Source organism: Dendrobium catenatum, unplaced genomic scaffold (genome assembly GCF_001605985.2).
Source record: "Dendrobium catenatum unplaced genomic scaffold, ASM160598v2 original_scaffold_71536, whole genome shotgun sequence".
NCBI lineage: Eukaryota > Viridiplantae > Streptophyta > Magnoliopsida > Asparagales > Orchidaceae > Dendrobium > Dendrobium catenatum.
The window spans coordinates 927,521-951,014 of NW_021389983.1; the positions used below are offsets into that span (position 1 = coordinate 927,521).

The 23,494-nt window shown below is 33.8% G+C and overlaps 1 protein-coding gene across 4 annotated transcripts in view; it reads left to right on the forward strand.

The window, feature by feature from the left end:
• LOC110108982 (galacturonokinase) overlaps window positions 1-22,837 on the forward strand; it is a 64,305-nt gene extending 41,468 nt beyond the window's left edge. For all 4 annotated transcript variants that reach the window (XM_020839855.2, XM_020839856.2, XM_020839859.2 and 1 more), the window contains exons 9-14: window positions 4,042-4,217; window positions 9,268-9,308; window positions 9,398-9,426; window positions 18,386-18,455; window positions 21,896-21,985; window positions 22,325-22,837. In XM_020839855.2, coding sequence (XP_020695514.1) covers window positions 4,042-4,217; window positions 9,268-9,308; window positions 9,398-9,426; window positions 18,386-18,455; window positions 21,896-21,985; window positions 22,325-22,569 — 651 coding nt within the window. In that variant the 3' untranslated portion in view covers window positions 22,570-22,837. The remainder of the gene's footprint in view (window positions 1-4,041; window positions 4,218-9,267; window positions 9,309-9,397; window positions 9,427-18,385; window positions 18,456-21,895; window positions 21,986-22,324) is intronic.
• The last annotated feature ends 657 nt before the right edge of the window (window positions 22,838-23,494 follow it).

Sequence of the window (23,494 nt, forward strand, 5' to 3'; positions counted from 1 at the left end):
TTTAAGTTATTGAGGGGGAAAAATAAATTAGAAATAAAAAACATTATAAAAGTCCTTAACATAGTTCTTGGTCAGTTGATCTGTTTAGTTGTCATTTTAGTTTTAATTTTTGTTGATAAAAATCCTGTAAGTGACTCACTCTGGCATATGATCTAAACACTGATGGGAAAACCTATGAACAATTTTTGGTTAAATTGATTGAAGAAAGTATTACATGGAGAAATTTAAGCATGCAGATTTTTTTTCCAAATCAAACTTGTTAGCAGAGCCACCTCATCAGATGTAAATTTCGACAAATGACCTTTGATAATGAAGCCATGTTTAGAGATATCCCAGAATTTCAGCAGCTCGTATATTAGAGGTACATTTTGTTGGAATAGTGTGAACTTCAAAAATTGATAGATGTTAAAAGTCCTTAAAGCGTTCTCAACATCATTCTTAATTATATCGACAAATGAATCATAAATATTTTGGAAGGTTGAAACATAGCAATGATAAGTAATTGAATTAATATAAGGAGTCATCTGCAAAAAATAAAGAAAAATACTCTGTGAATAAGAGCAGTGATTGGAGGAACATAAAGGGCCACTATGCTTTCTCTGTGCTTTCGTTGTGCTTACACTACGCTTTTCTTTCTTAAAGAAAAAGCGCAATTAAAGCGCAGAGAAAGCACAAGAGCAAATGCAAAAGGAAAGAGCAATGCAAATAACTATTTAAAAATGTACTAAGATATTTTAAAGTTATGCAACCTAGTTTTGAAAATTTGAGAAATCGATATACAAACTGATACCATGAAAACAAAAGCATAATGAAAGCATACTTAAAGCGTAGTGAAAATGAGGCTAAAACGAACAAAAACAAATCAAAATTTTTAAACTTATGTGACCTAGTTTTTAAAATACAAAAAAAAAATGTTGTAAAAGCGCATCAAAGGCATTAGCAAGTTTTTGTACATGTTTGTAAAGGACACGAACTTTTGCAACGTCTGGAATGCCGAAGGATTGAAAGAATAGCATCTGGAATACTAAATGAGAGAGAGTGAGCAGTGAAAGATGCCGGGTGAAAAGTAAAATGACCTAGCTTCAAGTCTTTTGCATGCGAATTTAAATAATTTGGGTTGAGCCAGGTAAGTTTGGACGTGCTGACAAGACAAATAATAAACAATATCTAATCGAACATCCACTTGTCTCCTCCACGTGTCAATATTTAATTAGAGCTGCGTCCGGACTTCGCACCAAATAATTTCTCCTACTCGTGCCCCTGCTTCCGTGCATAATCGCGTATATAGTGCCCAACACTCAACCAACCCGAGCACCACTTCACTCATGTGAGCCTGTGCGCAAGTCGATCCCACTAGCTTATTAGCACTTGAATCAGCCCCCACGCCGACCCCGTGCCTCCGACCTGTGCACCCGCTTCTGCGTGTGGTTGTACGCCCCGACCAAATTCCACAGGAGTTTTTGTAAATAATAAATACAATAATAACACTAGGTGCCAAAACCGTAATTTAAAGATCTGAGACTCGTATCGTGATCGATACTCATCCTGAAGCCCTCGGCCATTGACTTTTTAATTTTGCCAGGGGGATTGAAAGGGAAAATATCCTCCCTACCTCACCTTGCAGGGAGGGGACGTTGGGAGGCTGTTGAATTTTTGAAAAAAATAACATGATAAGATTTTCTTGATAAAAATATATAATAGGTGCCTCGTTGGAAGACCAGAAGACCTATATCGAGACTAATCAGGGTCCGGAAGCCCTCGACTGTCAAATTTTGATTCAGCCGGGTGGATTGAAAGGGCAAGTGACCCTAACATCCCTTCACAGGGAGGGTGGGTCGCTATATTTTCCTTTTAAAATTAGAATTTTTTTAGGGCTTTTGGAGAGCAAATTAAGAATAAATAAATAAATATATTTTTATTAACTAAAATAATATAAATTGATCCAAAATCCTATTTCTATTAATTTAATTGAGCAATAAATAAATTTTATTTTTAATTTTATCTCAATTAGTTAATTAATTAATTAATTAATTGATTAATTAATTTAAAATCTCTTTTAATTAATTAATTAAACATAATAAAATTTCTTTTAATTAATTGATTGATTAATTAATTAATTAATTAGATGATGAATTAAAAATTCTTTTAAATAATTGATTAAGTAATTAATTAAAAAAAATGCAATAAAAAAGATGAAGGGAGAAAAAACATAATTGTTTGCACTAAAAATTATCTTTTGTACAATGGTCCAACTGACCCAAACTAAACTCCGAAACTAAAAAACTCCACAAAACACGAAGTACAAAACTCAGCCCAACTCAATTGAACTCAAGCCAAACCAACACTCAATATCGCAAAGCTCCAAACAAGCTTTTGTGAAGATTTCAAATTCCTACAAACAAATAAAGAAAGGACAAATTTAGCAACAGTAGTAAGGGAGAAGTCAAAGTGCTGTAACAAAATTACATTGCTAAAAATGAAGGACTGAAACTAAAACAGTAGTGTTGAAGTAAAAAAGAAATCTACTGAGGCAGGAAGAATGTGAAATTAAAATAACTATTCATTATGCAACAAATATAAACTATCAGGCAACTTCTAAAAGAAGCAGTAAGGCCTATTCAAAACTAAAAGTACGGGTAATTTCCAATGGAAGCAGTAAGTCCTAGTCCTACTCAAATTAATGTATTGAAGGAACTTCTAAATGAAGTAACTCATTCCTAACCTAAACTATAGGCTACTTCTTAGGGAAGTAGTAAGACCTATTTTTAACTATGATGTTAAGGAAACTTTCAAGTGAAGTGATAAAACAAATCCTAATAAACTGCAAAGTGAAACGAACAGGCAACATTCGATGAAAGTTGTAAGACCTATACAAAACTAAACAAACAAACAAATTTCAATGAAAGTCGTAAGACCTATCCAAAACTAAACGAATAGACTACTTTCAAGGGAAGTAATAAGACCTACTGTTTGGAAAACTTCTAAATGAAGTAATAATTCTCGAAGTTAAATTACAAGCCGTAAGCCCCATCCTAAATCAAATATGTGGGCAACTCCTAAATGGGGTCGTAAGCCCCAAACTTAAATAATAACAAAGCCAAAACTTACATTTAACCAACCAATCTACTCGGGATCCCTGAGAGGAAGCATCCTATGGTTGCTAATTAGATTCCCTGGACGTTACAACCAATGGTTTGTTAGCATTGATAGATTGAGATTCACAGTATTCTCAGGATGTGGAATTATAGGATCTTGATCGGGTCTACCTCCATCCCCCATAAATGAGACTAAAACTTAAAAATTTTGAAGCTATGCTAAATGATTCATCCTTAATCGAAAGTTAGTAGGACAGGTAATTAACTATGAGGGCTTGTGCTCATAGAAAATAAGGACTAATATCTTAATAAGCCTTGATATGAACCTCGGGGAAATTTTGGTTAATTAAAAATCAATCTTCTTTAAGGAGAATAGAATCCTCAGTCTGAAAAATGGGATTTATGCCTAAGCTTCATTTTTCTTGAGCGAACATAGAATTCCATATTTGGCTTTATTGAGTGACAGATATTGAGTTGGCTGCTTTGGTTTCTTAGGTATATATATGGCTTCAAGCAACGTATTTTCGAAAAGGTCAAGGTCTGTGTAGTGTGGTTAACTAATTTGATACCTGTGTAGATTTTACCATGCTATTCAACTACCAAGATGTTGCCTGTTTATATGCATGAATTATATTCTCTAGTATGTATTACGGATTCAGTTCTCTTCTGGAGATTTACCTAGGAGTTCATATTTTGAAGGAATCAGACGGCCACTTTTTCCGTCCAGTGAATATATGCTTTCGCCTTAATGTCAAGTGTGCCTCTACTTTTGCTGAAATTCATAGTGATCAAATTTAGCAGAGATGCCTGGCTTTGTATAGAAGTTGCATGTTCTGTGTTTTAATATCATGGAGGTTTATCATTTCTCACTTTTTGGTTCAAAAGTAGGATGACAATATTTATTAGTTCTTATAATCGCTTATTGTTTTCCTATTTACTTATACAGACAAAAGAGCATACGTTTGTTAGTTCTTCCATGCTAAACGGGGCCAAAAGTTCTGAACGAGCAAATAAATATAAGATTTTATTGGCATTTTCCGGGGCTAAGCATTGCTTAAAGGATAATCCTGGATATAATTGTCGTGTTGCTGAGTGCCAGAAGGCTGCAAAGATTCTTCTTTGGTAATTTCCTTAAAAATTAATTTGACTGTTTTCTAAGAGCACTAAATAGTTGCATAATATTATCGTTATTGTTTCTTTCTTGTATTTCTATAGTGCTTTTGTATCTATAGTTATTTCATCATTTTAGGCATGCTGATTTGTCTTTAAGGTAGACCCTTAAATTTTGTCCTGAAGTTGTTGTACATATTCATTTCATCAAAGCGCTTCATTTGGAAAAGAGAAAATGTAAAAAACACTTCGTACAAGAAACCTGAAGAAACGTTCCTGTTTAATTCATCTTGAGACACAGAGCAGCAGATAGATCCAATTTCAACCTGCAATCAAGAGCAGGGCATTTAAACCATTTGCGTTGGTATTGAGGAGGCCTCTGACTGGAGAGAAGGCTTTGATTCAATATTTCAATCAACATCATTCAATGTTCAACATGGCCTTACGGGACCTTATTTATAATGAAAGGTTAGAAGTAAATATGCAATGAGAAATATAGCAGAAAATAAACACCAAGGAAAATATAATAATGAAGGAAATAAACTTGATGAAACAATTTTTAAATATTCTCTAGATACAAATCTTTAAATAAAGCATGAAAATGTTTAATTAACCATACCATCAACATCAAAGGTAAGTATGGGTCTGATTTTTTAAGGGATTGTGAATACCGCAGAGCTTAGTGGTCATAATATAGCACAAAACTCTTTATGAAGAAGGTAACGACACTGAAATCTTAAGGCTTGCACCATAATGTAAAATATATTGTCATAAGCGGAGTACTTTTGCTAAGCATCATTGAGCTTCTCACTAATGCATGCAAAAGGGTAGTTTTCCTAAGTCAATGCACTGCTAATTCCTACTGCCAAAGTATCATGGGATACTTTAAAAACTTATATAAAATCAAGAAGCTTAGGCATGCCAGACTCAATCAATCTAGCTTTTATATGATCAAATGCTTAGTAGGAGTTCATTTATATGTCTTGCTTCAGTATGTCCGTTAAAATAGTAATGGAACTAAAGCCCTGTATAAGACGACAATAGAAGATGACTAATTCATGGAAACTTCAAACATCAAAAATAGATTACTGCTGAGGCCACTAATAATAGCGTTTATCTTTTCTGGATCAGCTTCAAATCTTGTGGAAGAAACAAAAACCAAGAAATATAACTTGTGGGTGAGTAAAATTTACACCTCTTTAAGTTAATATATAACTTTTTTTATCAAAGCGCCTTAAAATAAGGCACAAAAGATTGAATTATTCTATCTTAGATATAAATGAGCATGTTTTCAAATTAAGCAATTAAAAACTTGTCAATAAATGGCCTAAAAACTTGGTTCATAATCTTCATAAAAGTAAAAAAAAAAATCTTCATAATAGTACTACACACATTGGATAGATGAAATGACGTTATTAGTCATTCATTCATGCCATCATTCTTAAAATCTATCTTCCACTCATCTCCAGTCAAATTTATGATTTAGTATTATCCATCTAATATCAATTTTTGAGAAGAATAATGATTATAAAATTAGATTTAATATATCATCCAATTAAGGAATTAGGAACCTGTTCCTAATTGTGCTGTTATTGATGGTTCTTTTGTTGATATGCATTCTCCATAAGCTATCTTTCTTGAGAATTAGTAAGATAGGTACAACGCAATGATCATTCCATCTCCATAACAACAATCTTACTAATCCCTTGTTATTTCTCTTTTACAAACACAATCTTCTACGTCTATCATTACTCAAAATTCTAATACTATTTTTTCTAGCCCCACCCGTACAAAAATTTATGCATCTATTATCAAAGATTCTAATAGTCTTTTCAAATCTTTACTAATAATTAATATTTGCAAAGATTTTTGTTTTGGCCACCTTATAGGAGATTGTTTTTTTTGTATAGGTTGAATCTCTTTCATTCACTATATAAACAACAAACTTTTAAGTTTTTAGGAAAGAGTTATTTTTAGTGGGGGGAGATGTTGCATCAAAATGTATTAAATGGTGCATGTCATGATTATTCAACAAGTTTTATATTGGTTCCCGATTATGTAATACAACTCTCCACTTTTCTCATCCAGGACATGGGACTTGATAGCAGTGGTTTGACCAAGTATTTTACTATTTCAATTGGATTGCATCTAGGATCAGCTTTAAGCCCTTATCTTTTTTCTTTAATCATGGATGTTCTTACCATACACTTGTAAGAGAAGGTACCTTGGTGTCTGCTTTTTAGTGATTATATTCTTATTGTTAATAAGACTAGAGAGAGAGTTGAAGGAAAACTTGAATTATGGAGGTCAGCCTTAGAGTTTAAAGGTTTTCATTTGAGTAGATCTAAAATCGAATACATGGAGTGTAGTTCTAGAAGTAATAGATCTAGGACAGGGATTGTGACTTTGGGCGATCAAGTCATTAATAAGTGTACACATTTTAAATATCTCGGGTTTATTATTCAAAGTGATGGTGAAATATATGGGGATATTATTAGTAGAATTCATGGTTTAAAATTGTGCAATAAGAGGTGTGCCTTGAGGTCGCAATTCGGCCCATTAATGCGACGAGACGGACGCTTCGTCCATGTTCCGCGAGTGTACGCCTCAAATCAACAGAGGCATAACACAAGGCACACCTCGTTTCACTTTAATGAGGCGTTCACCTCTAAAAAATGCTTATATTTAAAACCAATAACTCGCCATTGTCCGGAGATTTGGTGCTCGTCGATGGCAGAAGTCAAAGTGAAGAGGATCAGGTCGACGTAATCGTCGACGATGTCGTCGATCTCCAAGTTGAGGTTGAAGAAGGGAGACCGGAGAATATCCACTCATCCTTGAAGATCATACCCGAATCCGTGGTCTCTTTCTGGATCTACCACTCATGGGGCGAAGGCCATGTTGCATAGCTTCTTCCTTGGGTTGTATGAAATAAAGGAGAAGAGAAGAAGAGGAGGAGGGACAGGTTGGAGGGTTTCGGTCAAGGCTAGGAGTGGTTCTTTCTCCCTTTGGATTTTAGGGTTAGGGAAGGGAGCAAGAATAAATCCGAAAATTCAGATTTTAGGATTGGAGAGGAGGAATTAATTTGAATTTGAATTTGCTCAAATTTGGGGCTATGTTGGGCCGCACCTTGATGGGATGGATTTGATTGAGAGCAAGAGGGGAAAAGGGATTTAATTAAGAAAGGGAGAGAGAGAGAGAGAGAGAGAGAGAGAGAGAGAGAGAGAGGGGGGTGGCCAAGAGAAGGGGAGAGAAGAGTATCCACATTCAATGAATGTGGATCCTTGCATTAATTGTTGATTGAGGAATCAAATCTAAATTAATTTTAGATTTATGTGATCAAGGGACTTCCTAAAATAGGTGTAGGCTATTTATGAAAGAATTTAAAATTCAAATTCATTTAAATTTAAATTAAGAAACTTTCCAAATAAGATATGGGCTAAGTTAGGGAAGTAATTAGGGTGTAATTGAATTGGATTCAAGGGGGCATGGGATAGGTTAGGCTGGCGGCTAAGGGTTAGGGGAATTATGGCCGGCGGTGTGGAAGCAGGGAAAGGAGGTCGGCGTTGTGATGGGGGAGGAGGGTTTGGCCGGCGGTTTTAGGATGGGGGTAGGGATTTGGCCGGCGGGTAGGGATTTGGCCGGCGGTTTGGGGTGTAGATGGGGGATTTGGCTGGTGGTTTGGGGGAGATGGGGAAGGGGCCATCAGTTGGGAGGAAAAGGGGAGGGGGCTGGTGGTGGGGAAAGGAATGGGGAGGTAGACCGTGAGCCCGAACTCTTCTGACGGCTGAAGGGTATTATCTTTGCCCTCACTTAGGGACTTCTCTCCTTGTCTAGAGCTCTCAACACTCAAGGGAACTAGAAAGCTGAAATTTTTCATTAATCAATCATCCTCTCATACAATAGGGAGGGTCATCATATATATGCCTCAAATAAAAGAAAAACACAAAGACTCAAATGTCCTGGGCTACAGCAATAATTAATCCCTCTTGGGGGTACAATGGTAAACCAGAATATAAATAAAAATAAAATACATAAATGCATTATAAATAAAGCTCCAAGTCATAGTTGTCAATTTATGATTCCTCCGATGATAGACGTGCCGAAATCTTCTGCCAATGTCTTCATCAGATATATCTTCATTCATCATTTGTTCTTCTATATGATTAATATAAAGATAAATCTAGAGGTATTACCCTATCTTCTAATAGTGTCGAATGATAATTATAACATCATGTGCACTATAATTATATATCAAATACTAAATCTTTGTTCTACTAATTTTAAAATGTCTTTAAATATTTTCTCTATTTTTAAATTTTTTACTTATTTTAATAGATGTTTCACTAATTTGAACTATGTCATTTATAAAAATCATATACCAGAGCACCTCACTTTGAATATTCAATATAAATTTATCCATAACTAATACAAAAAAGATACATGCTTAATGCTTATCTTGATATAAATCTATGATAATTGAAACCTTTTAGGGCACTTAAAAACTGCTTCTAATAGGCTATACTCCATCAAAAATATCTTTAAGAATGTTATTATATCTTTGACCCAAATACTTATATGTTAAAGCACACCCAATTAATTCATGTGGTACTTAGATCAATTCTTTTTCTCAATATCCATAAAAAATATATGAAAACCCCTCTTTCTTTGCTCTCTATACTTTATCATCTTTACATTACAATCGCTTTTTATAGTAGATCTTCTTGGCATAAAATCAAATTGATTCTCCAAAATTTATATGATTCTTTAAGCCTATATTCCAGTGCTCTCTTCTATAGTTCCATTTTGTAAGCCTATATTCCATTGTATTTTTCTATGGTTAGCATAATCTTAATCATTGTCTTTATTCTTAAATATTGGTACCAAAATATTTATTCTCCAATCATTCGACATCTCTTAGTCTCAAAAATCAATTAAAAATTTGCCAATCAAATTATTGTACTATCTCCAATATCTTTTAAAATCTTAGTAAGCATCTCATTTGAACATAAAATCTTAATATCCTTCATTTATTCTTTGCTTTGGCTTCTTTGTTGTGCAGTGCTTCAGGTGCTGAAAGTGTGGATCCACGTCTTTGTGAAGGTAATTGGATATTCATATAAACATATAAATAAATTTCCGAAAGTGTTTTTTTTTTTTTTAATTTGTCCGATTTAACATTGTTTTAACAGTTGGACCAAGTATTTATGAAGCATACAAGGTATTCAAGATGCATCATTTTTCTACTTGTTCAGAATAATATTGTTTCTTTGGACTAATTACAAACAAAGTAAGTTATAATGATGTGGTGTACTTAGTGGCTTAATTAAGAAAAGCTTATCTCTATTAATGTTATCTTGATGTCATTGTTTAGCTTGTTCCACATCAGTAGTTTTGTTTAATCACCAATTTCTTAGCTAATTCAGTAAATAAGTTGTGTCCTATTGACTAATTGATTAATAGTTTACATTCTTACTATTACAAATAAACAGGCTGTCAGTTTCCTATTTACCTAATGCTTTACCCTAGGTAGTGTGTGTGTGTGTGATTATGTTGTTATCAACCCGGTTTCCTAGTTACTAATTAATAAATTAATTTCATGGATATAAAATATGTGTAAAATACTTAGTTAATGACTTAGTTGTAAAATTTACTACTATTAGTACTTTTGGATTGGGACTTAATAACTAATTACTATTTTATATTAGTAGTTGCCTGTTATTTACAAATCAAGTAAAAGCCCAAAATAGCCCCTCTATTATTAGTAAATACCCTATTTAGTCTCAGACTTTCATAAGGCCCTAATTTAGTCCTCTAACTATTAGAAAATGTATTAATTTGATCCCGAGACTAAAAGTAATAGTTAAAGTTAACTCCAATACTTAAATCTGAGGGCATTTTGGACATTAGGGTGTATGTAAAATTGTATTATTATTTTTATATATTTTGTCATTTATCATATTAAAATAAATACAAAAATTATAATGAAAGTTAACCATGTTTATTAATTATTCACTTGTTATTTAATTGGTTAACTTTCATTTTTTTTGTATTATTTTAATATGATAAATTTAAAAAAATATATAAAAAATAATATAATCTTACATACACCATAATACTCGAAATGCCCTCTCATTTAACTGTTGGGGTTAATTTTAACTGTTACTTTTAGACTTTCGACCAAATTGGAATATTTTCTAATAGTCAGGGGGATAAATTGGGTCATCATAAAAATCAGGGATTAAATTGAACATTTACTAATAGTCGGGGGACTATTTTGAGCTTTTACTCTTTATAAATAAGTTCATTGCCTTCTATTTTATTGAACATCTAATAATGGCTTAATTATATAAGATCATGCAATAACTTGAAGTTAGTTGGTTGGTTCTCCTATCACTATTTGACTACTAGTACATACTGCATTAATTGTATTTCTATAGTCAAAAAAGAGAAAAAAAAGAGCTGCACCACAACTTTGGAATTGTTGACCTTTATGCATGCTTCGTAAAGTCAATTCAATTAAAAGCAAAATTGACGATAAATCACAGGTGCGACATTGCGTGTGATGTAGGACTACAATGCATGCAATAACTTGAAAAGAACTTGCACGAGTTATTGATTAGAATAATAAAGATTAGAACTATTAGCAAATAAATGACAAGGTAAAATGTAAGAGCGGTTACTTTCGTTTAGGCTAAGTTACACAGTAAGAGCTTTGACTCATCAAAATAACATAGGAAATCAACAACATGCAAATATAATAGCTTTCAACGAAAATCCATAATCTAACAATAAGATTAGAAACAAATGAAGTGCACTCAATCCCTACATTTACTAAGCTCGGCAGAGTTAGGCGAACCCGATCTTCATGACTAAAATCAAATCACAAGGAAGAGGCTTAGATTTTAAGTAATACAAGAAGAGGAAGATTAGAAGATCTTCGTCAATGATCGGTTGTAATCCTCCACTTGACGGTTCCAAGTTGTTCTTCAATAGCCTCGACCAAGGTGTCCAAAATGTGCTCTACGTACTCTTCTACAGTGTGATCGATGCGCCGATTGATGTCGAAAAAGGTCGAGTGTAAGATGCAAATAAATCCGTGCTCGTCGTAAGAGAGGCCGTAATCAAGATCTGGATCAGTCATTCATGAATGCTAGATGATGGTCGCCTTCGAAGATCTCTAGTAACCTTGCAACTCCATTTAGAGAGAAAGAAGTTTCTCTTAAACTTGAAGTGGAGATGATGAAGTATGACCGGCTAAGGGAGGAGGGTTTGGGAGAGGAGAAGTAGGTTAAGAGGGAAAGAACAAATTAAAAATTTGAAATAAATTTCATATTTCTAATCGGGAGGGATTTAGGAATCAAATTTGAATTTAATTCCTAGAGGGGAAAGAGGTGTTAATATAGAGAGAGGGGATTGGAGAGAGAGAGGGGGGGATAGGAGAGAGGGGCCGGCAGCATGGGGAGATGGGGGAGGCTTTAATGTATTTCCAAAAGGAGAGCTTCTCCTTTGGAAATAAACCAAATAATGGGGGTTAGGAAATTTCGGCCAAGGAGGTAGTGGGGATTTGGAATTATTTCCAAGAGAGGATGGAGGGATTAGGAAATAAATCCAAGGGTGTTTAATGAGAGGGGGGGGAGGGGGGGCGGCGGCGAGATAGTCCCACGAACCTGACTCGTCTAGGTTAATGGGTGATGCGCAATTCTCCCTCTCCTAGGGATCTTACTCCGATCTCTCAAGCTCTCACAAGAACTCATGCAAAGGGAATAATTATTTTAATCAATCATTCATTAACTTGAAAAGAAAAACAATGGGGCTATAAATAGCCTCATACAATGACTCGCAACATAAAAGGATGACAATGACCCTAGGGCTTACATACGACCTCCCTTAATAAAAGGGTACAACGGGAAACTAATAAAGCAAATACAATATGACATTATAAATAAGAAAATACATAAAACAAATCAGAAATATAATGACTCAATTGTGGCGCCGTAGATCGACGGCCACGTCTCTAATAGACCTTCCACGATCTAATGTTCCCATCAGCATGGCTATCTTCTTTTCCCAAAATGGAGCATGCCAACGCATTCAAAGTGTCAAACATTCTAAAAAAAGACCCTCGCTATGTCAAAATTATCACATAAGAAAAAGGGCTAAATTTTAAGGGGCATTTCTCAAGAAAAATATAATTAAAAAGCCTTAATGTAAAATTAATTTAAAATGGATCATAAACGCAACTTAGATTTGCATTTTGATCAAATGTTGGTATCATTAGACAAATTATAATAACATTTGTTACTATTGGTTCTAAAGGAAGGCTAGGGGCCATCAAAGTATCAACATAGTTATCCGATGTTCCAACTAAACAATATAACCTAGAGCTTAAGTGATGGGGGCATTGACAGGAGATTCCGGCGCGTCTATCAGAGACGACACCAGAGATTGACGGCCATGATAGAGAGCCTGTACCACTGAGGACTATTTGTATCTGCATTTTATTATTACTTATTTACTTTCAGTTTTTCCCATTTTACCCTTGTGGGTATTTGTTTTCTCTTGTAGCCCAAGGGGCATAGTAGACTTTTGTTGGAGCCTATTTAAAGGGCTCGTGTATCTTGTATGAGGCTAATGAATTATTGAAATGAAATTTTCTTATGTTTTGTTCTCTTTGTGAGTTCAATATTGTAGAGATCTCTTAGTGAGTTCTTTGTGATCTTTTTGTGAGTTCACTTGTAGCAATCACCCAAGGCTTGAAATCTCTAGTCTCTTATCTCTCCACCACCGAAGACCCCAAGTAGAGAAGAGGAAGCAAGAAGCCAAGCTTCTGTTGCCGTCGTCCCTAGATCCACCCGCCGGCCACCATAGCCTCGCCGGCTGGCCACCTTGCCGCCGGCCTCCTTTCCGTACCACTACCTTCCCCACATCCCCCTCCCCTACTTCTCATTGAAATTTGAAATTTCAAATTTCAATTTCTTTCCAAATTTGGAAATTCTATTTTTGGAAGGTTTTTTTTTTTTAATGAATCCAAATTAATTAAATTTAAGTTGATTTGGATTTTATTTCAGATTTTCCTAGTCATCATTTTATATTTGGAAAACCCCCTCCCTCTCTCCATAACTCCCTCTCTCTCCCTAGCTATGCCGCCGGCCCCCCAATCTTGCTTCCCCATTAATTACCCAATTAATTCCCCCTTCCTATTTGAAATCCTAATTACTTCCAAATAACTCTTCCCCCCAATTGTGCAAAACTGAAAATAATTTCAGTTTTCTATTTCCCCTCCCCTCTCTCTCTACCGCCGGCTCCCCATTAACCTCACCCTAATTTAATTTCCATTAGTGCCTTAATTGCACTCAATTGGAAATTCAAATTTCTTGTATTTTCCCTCCCAAAACCCTTAAAACTGAAATTAATTTAAGTTTTCTTCAACAAATCACAAACTCCCCAACTCTCTCTACCGCCGACCCTTTCTCTCCCTCATCCCCACACCACCCCTTCATCCCCTTGAGCTTGTGGTGACAAACTGGCTCCCAATACATGGTGTATGGCGGATCCCGCTACTAATTACGGGATTAAGATCGACATCTACGGCCACGTTCACATTCTTAGATCGCCGTTCTTCGACGTGGGATTTGGGTTCGACGACAACGTGGAAGACTACTTGAATCGGATCCTCCCCACTCTTATAGACGTCATTGACGAACAATTTTCATATTACGACTGGATCATCGAAGGCCACCCACCCGCGCCTCCACCACCTCCAAGCTCCTTCCTCGTGGCGACGATCATTGGCTCCTCCCTCCTCGTGGCAACCTCACTACTAGCTTACGATCTTCCGCCGCTCAACCTAGTTTCGTAGGAAAGAGAGAAGAGGCCTCAAGGTGAACAACTCCGTATTAATTGTTGGATTCAATTCACTAGCTTTTAACTTTACTTTTTTCCTTCGTATTGGCTTAAATCGCCCGGTCAATTTTCATTGTAATTCCTTTGCCTAAGCAAAGTATAACTCTACGACTTCTTGTAACCGATTTTAATTTGAAGCATGATATTATAAACGGTTAAGCTCTTATTTAATTTCCTTTTCTTTAATCATGTGTAACTCAATTCATGCATCACATCATTAAGTCTTATTTTTGTCATCATCATGATGTGTTAATAGGATTATAGGCTCAATTGATTATCCTTGTCTCAATTTATGACAGCATCATAACGTACATGCCAATGGAAGGGCTCATTTTCATACAACCTAACAACTTCTGTTGATGTCGGTCACAATTGGTCTAGAATGAGGGCCAGGGTTATCTTAGCTCTAGAAAATGAATATGATTTTGATTACTATGGCTGAATAAAATTTTCAAGAGCGTGTCTTATATGTATGTATGTGTGTGTATTTATCTTCAATCATCAATCATGACACATTTAAGGCTAAATAAAACTTTGGGTGACCCTTGTCCCATCACATGTAGGGCAAATGAGAGGCTTACATTCATCTGACTAGGCAATATCCAGTCACGTCTTCATATTATTGATCATAATATCAATGACAGAACTTCTATTTAACAACAATTGATAGCCATCATACAACTACCAGACTTCTCTCCCAACTCTTTTTTTAATTTATTATATTGATAGCATTGTTTTATAAGCCATCCTATCTTCTGACAATGGCTAGTCATAGTCATTGGAAAGCTGGTTAGTGATGGCTATCCTTCGCCAAATAACTATTGGTGAAATATCATCTAATCCTTTATTAGAAATGCATGATTTCAGCTGGGCCTTAACCATTATTTTATGCATGTATGGGCCTAAATCCTGACAAATTGTTATAGAGATTAGATACGGAAGTCATGAGAATGTTGTGATCCTACAAGAGAATTTCTTGCTTGGTCTGGTTGGAAGTTACTTTAAGACAGATTTACATGATTTAGTTAGGCTTTGTTTCATTCAGATGAGATATCATGAGATGATTCCGTCTAACTTAGGAATAGAAGGAAATCATACGAACTATGAGAACTATATTTAAATGTTTAATTATATCGATAGTGGAGTTGTCACTTCTAGATGGTAAGAAGAATAAATTTCTTTTTGGAGTAGATTGGCAATAGACAGTTCTATTCAAAATGTGAGTTTTATATGACATCCTACCTGACATGAACTCAAATGCAATCTCACAGCCATAAGTTGTTCAGGAGAAGAAATATTGAAGTTGCAAGGCAGTATTCAAAAATCATATGTAGTTGTTAGTGTATACATGTACCATTATATGATAGATATTTTAGATGATTGGATTTTTAATGCAACACCATGTAATCTTTACTATCATGTATCTACTCGTCCATCCCTAAGTCAGATAAGGAGCTTGCTTACCTTCTAATTAACACTCAAGGAATTTTCTCAGGTAATGTGAGTTAAAGTAGAGATGGAATGGTTAAAATTAAGTGTTGTCCTAACCAGGCAAATGTGAAGTCAACTAACCTCGAACCTTGGCATCTGATAAGGCTCATCAGAAAAATTTCTAGTTCACAGGAATAACTTGATCAATGAAATAACAACAGTTGACTGGTTGGGTTGAAGACTCACAATCTCGGCTCAAGTTCAAGCCTAAAAGCAACAAGATTACTTCCTATAGACGAGCTGAAGCCCTATGTTAGTAAGTCGACAGGCTAAGTATGTTCAATTATTATATCTATTGCTTAGCAAATGATAATTGCATACGAATGTTCAATTATTAAATGAAATTATTAGATTTCCCTCATTTTGTTCTCATTTCATTCATGTTCACTGTTTTAGAAAAGCCATATAATACCTATAGGTTTTTGCATATTTATAATAAGTCGTCTCTTAGCTGGTTGACTTACTAATTTGATAATGACCTCTCACTTCAAGGCTGGATTCCAACGTACCAGCTTTTTAGAAGAGAGATTCAGATATATCATATATGGTCCCTATTAAGGCTCATCTCATCAAGTCTTGTCTTTCCCTGCACAGATCATTATTTGTTGGGTTATCCCCCATAAAATGACTTTACACAAACTTTCATTATCAAAAGTTTTGCTCTTACGTGTAGTGACTTATTGAGCGTGAATGTGTACCTGATAAAAATCAACTATTCTGATTGTGTCAAGAATAAAATATGATATCAAATAGTTATCATGAATCTGGAATATCATACATCTGAGATAATTTTTTTTATAATCAGGTAATCATAAGTGTGCAATTTCAACTACAAATAAAATTATTATCATATGTTCAATATGAAGAAATTGTATAAAAGTTAGTCCTATTAATTATTTGCTTCTTGCACTAAAGATTGGATATCTCACCTCATTCTTTGGATTGGATTTTTCTCTTAGGATACTCCAATCTTTTTTCCTTTCATAAATAACTTAAATAAATCATATATAATTTTTTTGGGAAATTATGATAATTCATAATTTATAAATCCAATCGATATCAAATCACAGAATAAGGTCTTACCTCAAATATATATCATCTCATTCAATTCTTGAAGTCTATCTACTTGATTCTGAATCCAATTGTAGAAATTAACACAAGAAAATCCAAATTTCTTACCTAAATCATTAGCCTCCTTGCTTTATTTCCTTCTTCCTTCTCTTTTTCCTTTTTTTTCTCTTCCTTCTTCTTTTTGTTTCTCTGATGTTTTTTCTCGTTTGCTACAGTACCCACGGCTGTTATAATAACTAGCTTCTTTTGTGCTGCTGCTGCTACAGTGCGGTTGATACAGTGCAGCCATCATCTCTTTCCGCTCATATACTGCTGCATCCACCTTCTTTAACTAACAGCTGCTGGTATCAGGTAGGAAAAATGACAATAATTAATACATACATATATATATATATGTATATATATATATAAAAATATATATATATATATATATATATATATATATATATATATATATATATATATACTGATAAACATTAACTAAGTTTAATAGGTTTTGGATTCCACTGCCTTAATCTTCTGGAAAAATCGAGATTTCATCCTAATAGCTACAGTGGATTAATTTAATCTACAGTAAAATTACATTTAAAACTTTAAGAAATTTTCAAATAGTTTGAGGAATTTTATAATCTAATATAGAAACTTTTTCTTTACATGCATATATGTATCCAAATGATTGAAATGGAATATAAAATTTAGTAAAAATGGTTTTTGATAAATTTTGGGATATGCAGAAAAATTTGGTACAATTTTTAGGGAATATTTTATCGAACCTTATGAAGAATTTTGGTGTTACACAAAAAAGGAAAATACAAAAAGGGCAACATTAATAACTGGTCTCACTAGCCTCATCGCTCTCTTACAAGAAGTCTGATAATAACTCATAAATAAGTCTTTGTCCTCAAACTTGTTGTTGAGCTCCTTGGAGGTGACCAGCTTTTGCAAGTAGTACACGTTACCTTCATCATATTTCTTGGTGAGGACCTCCTGATATTGTGGAAAGTTAAAGTTCAACCAGTTCACTGCACCCAGGTCATAACAATTGTGTTCACTGCACTTTTTATTTACTTGGATAGGTTGTTTTCTCAAATCTTAAGCTCTTTGTCCTTGTTCCTTTAAAATATTACATGTTAGCGCTTCCGAAAAATTGAAGGCTGATGATATACACGTTTTCAAGGGTTTCATTTCCTTTGAAAGTGATTTCCACGCAGCATACAACACTGAAGGAAGTAATTTCAGAATAAGCAAATCCCCTGAAGTAAAACAAAACATAACATGAAGGATTGTTGTCAATTAGAGACCATCTTGACAACCTGAGATTGCAAATTAACGGCTCATTGTTGTGGATAAGTTGACAACTTATGGGACTTCTCTCAAGGGGCAGAAGTCTCTCTATGATTTCTAGAGAAATAAATGTGTACAAGCTGTGAATCTCTTTCTTAACTTCAATGCTATTATTAGTTTCAATATGTTGAAGTTTCTGAGAGTAAACTTGAATCATGTTATATAAATAAAGGGGCAAGACTTTTGCAATAAAATACATAAAATTCAAATCATTTCTACTCTTTTCAACTATCTTGCTTTATGCAGCACATAAAAGTATTTAGTTGGGATGCTTGTCAATTAAGATGTCATCTATTATTAGAAAACCGACACCACTTCTTTACAGCTTTTGGTATAATTTTTTTTTTTCTTACCCTTGTTTCTTGCAGCACAAACTAAAAGAAAATTTAGCTAAAAGAGCAGAGCACTACTTTTCAGAAAATAAAAGGGTTCATGAAGGTATATGCTGTTATTCATTTCCAATTATCTAATTTTTTTACTTTCCCATGATTGTGTATAGCAGAACTGTAACTATAGATAGTTTAATGTATTCCCTTGTTTTGATCAGCTGTTATTTGGCATCAATTTAAAGAAGGGCAAATATATTAAATACATACATTAACCCATTATTAGCACTATAATAACAAGTGAAATGCAGTGCCATTTATATGGGAATGCAATTTTTCATACCGAACCAATAAGTTTATAAAAGAACGTCTCGGGTCTATCTTAATTGATAATTACTGGATTTTTTGTTTTCTTCTAGCTGTGGATAATATTCTCACCTCTCTGAAAATATTTAAACTATCTAGTCTAATTATCTCAGTGAGTGTTAATAAAGTTAACACATTATATAACACTCAACAAAAGTGAATGAAGATTAAGAATTCTTAAATCTAGTTCTAACTATGGCACACCCTAGAATCAATTTTAAAAAATTGTTTATTTTATCTTTTTAGCCATCAACCAGATCTTTTTTAAATCATCAATATAATTCAATATCCAGCTAAAAACAATTAAATATCATAAATATTGAAATATTTCACTATATTCATTCACCAAAGTTATATTTAAGTAGATAACTAACATTCATTAACCTAACAATAGCTCCTAATTACAAAAGAATAAAAAAAATACGAAATAAAATCAAAAGAGCCTGAAGATGTCAATCAGTCTCACTCACAGTCCTGATTCATTCCCTGACCTGAAATTAATACAACCACATAATGAGCTTACAAAGCCCAGCAGAAACTCAAAACTCACTAAAGCTTTCTATACAAGATATAATGAATCAATATGCATGTTCATCTCAATCAATAAAATCAATAGTATTAAATATCATCAATATTCAATCCTTACTTGTACAATTCAATATGATTAATAATGAAAAGTGAGAATCAAATCAACAACATGTGTGAAAACATAAATACATCGGTAATCAAAAAATCAGTATTGTAGCATGAATTTATGTCACGACCTGGCCCGGATGCTCGATCTAACGAGGCGGGTACGAAAAGTCAGACGATAAAATTCATTAAACATTATACTACTTCATTCGTTTTAAAGAGCCACTAAACACAAAATATATTTTATCTGTTGTCATTTGCACGTCGTCTTCTGTAAACGTGTTCTTCTCTTTCAGTCATTTCTTCTTTAGGAACTTACCTGAAACATTTAAACTCGTGGGTTGAGTTTACTAAGTAAACTCAATGGGTAACTATTTAAATGAACAATATTAATATTCTTTATTTACAATACCTTTATAATCGTTAATATGTGTCTTATCAATTCTTAACTTTATTTCATCCATTCAGTCTATTATATATTTTTTCAATTAATTTCATTTAAAATATTTTAAATCTTTAATATTTCCTTTTCCCCTTTAATTTGCACAGGAGCACCATTTCAAAGTACCCAAAGGTACAACCTTTTCCATTTATCCTTTTCCATTTCCATTACATTTTCCTTTTCCTTTTCACGTGCACGAGTACGACGTCCCCAGCCAGTATCATAAGGGGGTGAACTCCTGTACACTTTACATGCATAACATTTTCTCTTTTTCCTTTGATTCCTTCATTTTGTTATCATTTTATTTTCTTATAATTGTATACATGTACCATATACATATATCTCTAGTTTATCCATATTTTATCTATGCTTTTCATTTTCACCTTCCACTTTCTTTCCATTTGTTTTCTTTCACAATTCGATATTTTCTTATTCTTAAAGCTTCAATAGTTTTCAATCAATGCATTTAAAATTCTCCATAAGACTTTATTTAATTATATGCACTATTACTTCCAGATTCGAAATGAAAGTAAAATAATGAAAATTTACACATATAAATTACCCACTTTATTCCTCCCAAAACTTCGATCCTTGGAGCGACTTCAACTTCGAGTTCCTACAATTTTCCCAAAATGTAACTTCTATAAAAACATGCTTTTATAATAAAATTGAAATAAACTTGTATAATATGAGAGTCACTTACAAAGAAAAAAATGAAGATTTTTCTCAAAATTCTTAAACCCTTCTCTCCCAAAATTCCTTTCCCTTGCCTTCGTTTCCTTCTTTTATCTCTAAATTAATGTTTCTAAGGGTTGGAGAAATAATTAGGAAACAATTTTTACAAAAAATTTGCAAATCAAACCTTTTCCCTCTTTCCTCTCGCTCATTGCAAATTCTCCCAAAATAGCACTCCTTTAATGGTAGAAATGAAAAGGAATGGTCAGTTCTTATCCTTCAACGCGATCGACTGCTAAAAATGGCGAAAGAAAAACTCCAAATCCCTCCTTCGCACGTTCGGTTGCTCGCCCCTCTTCGTTTCCGCTCCCTGTTCGCGAATAGCCATCTTGGGTCGCGGTTCTATTAATAGGCGGGTGGCCGGTGAGTTGAACCGGCCCCCAACCGGTTCATAACAATTTACATGTGCTAATGTCATTAGTCTTGCCCATCTTATCAATTATCTATTATATGAAATTAGTATATGTAATGCACACTCACTTTTCTATCTATCAATGTTATGAATGCTATTAAAGCACGGATTGCATCAGTATGTGATTCAGTAAGGTAGGACATCCAGCTTTAATGTGTTGTTTTCATTCTTTCATCTATATCCATCATCATCATCATTATTATAGCATATTTATCATTTAATCATTATAGATGGCTTTCAATAAATCATTAAGAGTCGTCACCCTCTGCCTGTCAGCATAATCGATCATCAATTATAAGCCACAATCGGGATAACACCACAAACCATATTTAAAGGAAAACCCGTCAGCTCACTCTCCTACGCAGGGTATTATGTTTTAATAGCCAACATGGATTAGTTATAGAATTAATAGCCAGTCTTCCTTACTTACGTGCAATTATCATATTTATTTCATATCAGTTGTATCAATCTCTTTAATACATGAAATGTTTAAATCTATAAAATATACGAAAACCTATATATTATTTTGTAATTTCAAAAAATCATAAATTATATTTTACCCAGTGAAATTCGATAATATTAAAGTCAAATTGTTCATAAAGTCCATATCTATTATATACGAAAAGTTACAAGATAAAAGTGTGATAAATTAGAAGAAAATGTATTTTTATCGATATATAAATAAATGATGTTAGTGGCCTAGCGCCGCATGATGAATCTATAATTACTATAGAGCAGAAACTCCAATGCAGCGGCGCCAATTTATGGCGCCACTGTGCTCTCAAATCTAGCATCATAACACTACCAAGCACAGTGCTGAAGTGTTCCAATTCAAATAGAAATTAAAATTTTCATTTTAAAATACTTTTTTCATATTTTAGTTTGTTGCAAACTATTTGAGTAAGGCTACTGATGAACTTTTTTTTTTTTTTTTTTGCATTTTTTTTTTTTTTTTTTTTTGCAGGAGTAAAAGCATGGGCTTCAGGAAATTTAGTAGAATTTGGAAAGTTGATATCAGCTTCTGGCCTCAGCTCTATACAAAACTACGAATGTGGTAACTCCTTGTTGTTTGATATGCTCCGTTAAAACGCAAAACAAAATTGTGATCAGGATATTCTGATCATAGATTTAAAATCCGTTGAATTTATTTTGTGATAAATTGCACTGCACATATCTCACAGTAAATTCAATAATTTTGAGTTTTATCATGATCAAAAATTTATTCAGATATCCAAAGCCAATTACTTCCAATACTCCCTTAAATGTTATCGCATCATGAAAAAATTAATCAGAATCTGTTTGTAACAAAACGAAATTATAATTATTCCTCACTAATAAAAACTTAAATAAATATAACTTGTGATTAAGCAGATTGGCAATAATCTAAATGCAGGCTGTGAACCTATGATACAACTCTATGAGATTCTCTTAAGGACCCCTGGTGTCTTTGGTGCAAGGTTCAGCGGCGCCGGATTCAGAGGCTGCTGCCTTGCATTTGTCGACGCCAATCAAGCTGAGGCGGCCACCGCCTTCGTCCAAAGAGAGTACAGTAAGACCCAGCCAGAGTTGGCTCTCCAAGTTCCAGGAGGCCGAGTCGCCTTGCTATGTGAAGCAGGAGACTCGGCTCGTGTGATATAATTCAACTACCATGCAAATTCTTAGTAGAAATTTGCTTTTGAAGAGGAAGTCATCATAACTGGATTATGGTTTGCAATTTGTTCTTTCGGTTTCATTCTATTCATTATATTCTTATTTGACAAACTTTAAGGAAGATATATTGTGTTCATTTGTTTATAGGACAAGGTTTTTGTCTAGTAAAATGCTATGTTTTTAAACCATTGCTTAGAAGTTGAAAGTTGAGAGCTTTCATTCTTTCAATATTACAGGATGTTGTGTTCTTATCTAATATACGCTATCATTTTATTTGGGTTATGTAGTGTGGTAGTCTTAAGGTATACAATAAAAATAACAACATCAAGCCTTTATTCCATTACATCATGAGGTCGGCTACATAGATATAAAATATTCAATAAATTACTATGTTTGGTGTATAGCATGTATTCTATGGAGAAATTATTCTGTGCAGACACCGATCATCCGAAGGAGAATCAAAGTACATCATGTCATCTAGCACACAGCGGGTACATAGTTGTGACACACAGCATGGAGATAATGTGGCCGTTTTGATTCGCCTCCAGACGACGTCCAGTGTTCGCAAAGAATAATTTCTCCTACGTGATATAATTGGCATGTTACTATACACTCCGATTTATGACATTCATAGACATAATGAAGTAAACTTATATTTGCATGATGTGATAAACGCATAAACATAAGAGATTGATTTCATGTTCGGGTGGTACTTAAGTTTGCTTGATGTGATAAATGCATGTATGTTTTTAATATTATCATATACTCCTTTAATATGTAATATTACAAGTGAAAAAGTGTTATTGATATTACTTTATATTGCATTATATATAATATTTACTATATTAGCTTTGTATTATGAGTACATTTGTTGGTGCATATTATATGTTATGCATATATTATTATTTGACTT